General features: G+C 42.8%; 1 protein-coding gene across 1 annotated transcript; it reads left to right on the forward strand.

The window, feature by feature from the left end:
- Positions 1-428: 428 nt before the first annotated feature.
- Positions 429-1,355, forward strand: LOC148473723 (olfactory receptor 8D1-like). Its single transcript, XM_088459568.1, has one exon. The coding sequence runs from the start codon at positions 429-431 to the stop codon at positions 1,353-1,355; it is 927 nt and encodes a 308-aa protein (XP_088315694.1).
- The last annotated feature ends 1,916 nt before the right edge of the window (positions 1,356-3,271 follow it).

Below are 3,271 nucleotides of genomic sequence, written 5' to 3' on the forward strand. Positions count from 1 at the left end.
AAAGAAAATCTTGTGAGCATATTTACTTGTCAGCGGTTTTGGCTGCAGGAGGGCAATAATATTAAATGCAAAACCAGAGGGCAGATGTATCAAGCCTCATAAAGAGATAATGTGCAGAAGTTGACCATAGCAATCAATCAGCTTCTGTCATTTATCTAGCACAGTCTATAAAATGATAGAAGCTGATTAGTTGCTATGGGCAACTTCTCCATTTGATGTCTCTCGAAGATTTTATACCCACCATGAGTCTTTGAAGTAAATATACACATTGATGTCTCCTCACTCTCAACATGAACTGAGAAGTAGGTTAGTCTCAAGTGTAAGTTTATTCTACTAAACACAGTTGTAAGTGCTCAGTTGCTAGTGTTGTATTGTAGAGTTATATCAGTAATTGTTCCTCTTTCAGATCTCATATGAAAGCTGGATAAATGACTGCCACCAATCAGACAATGATCACACACTTCATTATTAGGGGGATTTCAGATGTCTCAATGCTTCAGCTTCCGATATTCCTCCTGGTTCTTCTCATTTATCTCCTCACTCTTGGTGGCAATATGACCATTCTACTACTGGTCTGCCTGGACCCTCAGCTCCACACTCCCATGTACTTCTTCCTGTGTAATCTGTCTATCATGGACATGTCCTACAGCACAGTCACGTTGCATAAGGTCCTTTTTAGCTTCCTAACAGGGGATAAAACAGTTTCTGTACATGCATGTATGTCTCAGATGTTCATCTTCACATCCCTAGTGTGCAATGAGCTGCTTATACTGACAGCAATGAGTTATGATCGCTACGTTGCTATCTGCAACCCATTGCGTTATTCAGCAGTCATGAGCCCTACTGTCTGTGCTGGGCTGGCCAGTGCCTGCTGGGTGCTGGGCTTTGTAGAATCGCTGCCTCATATTATTTTAATATCCAGGTTCACTTGTTATAAAACCGAAGAAATAAATCACTTCTTCTGTGACATTGTCCCTCTCGTAAAACTTTCTTGCAATGATACTTCACTTTCTGAGTTTTTGATTTTTATTTGTGGACTTTTTCTTTCCACCATCCCCTTTCTCCTCACCTTCATCCCATACACCTTCATTATCCAGACCATACTGAGCATCCGTACTGGGAAACAGAAAGCCTTCTACACATGTTCCTCACACATCACAGTGGTCATTCTCCTCTATCTGACCCTCATCTACCAATACATGAGACCAGCCTCGATGGACACCCTGGAATCTAACAAGCTTTTCTCTCTGTTCAACACAGCTGCTGTCCCCATGCTTAACCCACTCATCTACAGCCTGAAAAATAAAGACGTAAAATCTGCACTGAAGCGTCGGTGGTATCGGATGACCGTGTAACTCACAAAGATACAGAAGTGGTTAGTAGCCCTACAAGGATAAATGGGGCTGATTTAGAGACAGACGCTATTCACACATCCACTGCGTCTTTGTACTGTTGCGAAATTATGCAAAAGCTGGTGAAATTTTGCTGCCGGGGACCAGAGAAGCTTCGTCCAAAGACTGGCACACCCAGAATATGGGGCAGACATGCCCCCATATCTGGAATGCTGGCTGTCCCCAAGAGGCAACAGCATGTCAATCATGCTGCGGCTTTTGGGAAAATGCGTCATTGCACACCCAGATCTGCACAAGCGCAGTGAGGCTCCTACACATATGCAGATGTAAAATAAAACAGAGATGTGCGTTAACATTGAATAAACATACATTTGTGAATCAGCCCCAATGTCCATAATACACGTACTACCAGTTAGATATTAGTTTAGATTTAGATATAATAAATTTTATTCATTAACATTAATATTTGCCTGCTAAGGGTCATTGTGCATTTTTTATGTTCACTTTGCTATTAAAATAAGTCCTTCAGACTAAAACTAGCCATATTTGGGCACTGTTGCTATTAGCAACCATGTTAATCTTTGTATCACTCAGAAGGACAACTAAAGCTATCTGGCTTCAAAATATGAAGGGAGCTATATAGTTGTGCTGGAAGTAGTCAGTTCAGAGTATTATATAATTGTATAGCGGGATAACACCTGTTAGTAAGTTGGCAACCCAGAAACAATATTTACATAACTTGCCATCCAGGAACACATCTGTAACTCAGTGACACGTGGGAAGAGCAGTCACATAACAGCAATTTAGTATGGTATGAAATGACCATGTCTCTGATCACGATGTTGGCAGCAGAAGGTTAACATTGATGGTGTCGACATGGTTAAAATTTTGACATCACTAACCTGCAAAATGTCAACATTGATAGAATGTCAATACGAAAATGACAACATTGTCTTAATGTTGACTTTTCTATTAGGTTTACAGTTAGCTTTACCGTTACCGTTAGGGTTAGCTTTTGCGTTACCATTAGGCTTAGGGTTAGCTTTACCGTTACCATGAGGGTTATGGTTACTGGTAGGATTAGGGTTACCGGTAGGATTAGTTTTAGGGTTAAGGCCAGAACAAGGACAAGATATTCTGACATTTCAACAATGTCAACTTATCATCAGGGTCAACATTTTGAACATGTTGGTATGTTCAATGACTACATTACGGCCTTGCAACATTCTAATGTCGACTTTGTGAATGTTTTACAAAATATACTACATCCTTTAGTATCACACAGTACTATACCAGGAGCTCAACAGCACATTGCATCTAGGCTTACTAAGATTAGAGCATGCAACCATAGGGGTTAACAGATAGATCATCTTAAACTACTTTGCAATTCATTATCATCAGGCTTGCCTACCCTCCTGATTTGGCCGGGGCCTCCCGATTGTAGGCAAGCCTCCCGGAAGCCACCATCCCTCCCTACCCCCCCACAGAGTTAATATCAAAACCCCCGCAGCGGGGAGGCCCGGTGACGCGATTCGCGCTGAATCGCATCATCGTGGCCCCGCCCTCTGCATACAATGCCGTTTACTCCAGCATTGTGAAGAGGGGCGGAGCTGTGATGATGCAATCTCGCGGCCATGCCCCCGGCCCACCCTGGTCACGCCCCCACAACAGCATTATAGTGCGGCCACGTCCCCCCCTGTAAGCTGACATTCAGCCCCCTCCCGGAAGGAGTGAGCTGAATGTCGGCAAGTATGTTCTGCATACATTTCGTTTTTAAAATGCAGACATGAAGCATGTTGTCATTAGTATTTATCGCGGCTACAAAAACCTGTCTAAAGAAGTGGTTAGGGCGCCCAAATCACCATTAGGGTGTCCAAAAAAACAGGCTTTGGACACATTTCTTCTCGTTCCTCAGGAGG

The sequence above is a fragment of the Taudactylus pleione genome, unplaced genomic scaffold (assembly GCF_031769625.1).
Source record: "Taudactylus pleione unplaced genomic scaffold, aTauple2 ptg000914l, whole genome shotgun sequence".
NCBI classification, from domain to species: domain Eukaryota; kingdom Metazoa; phylum Chordata; class Amphibia; order Anura; family Myobatrachidae; genus Taudactylus; species Taudactylus pleione.

Bases quoted from the DNA above. Each gene is read 5' to 3' on its own strand.
- LOC148473723 (XM_088459568.1), top strand. From the start codon at position 429: ATGACTGCCACCAATCAGACAATGATCACACACTTCATTATTAGGGGG.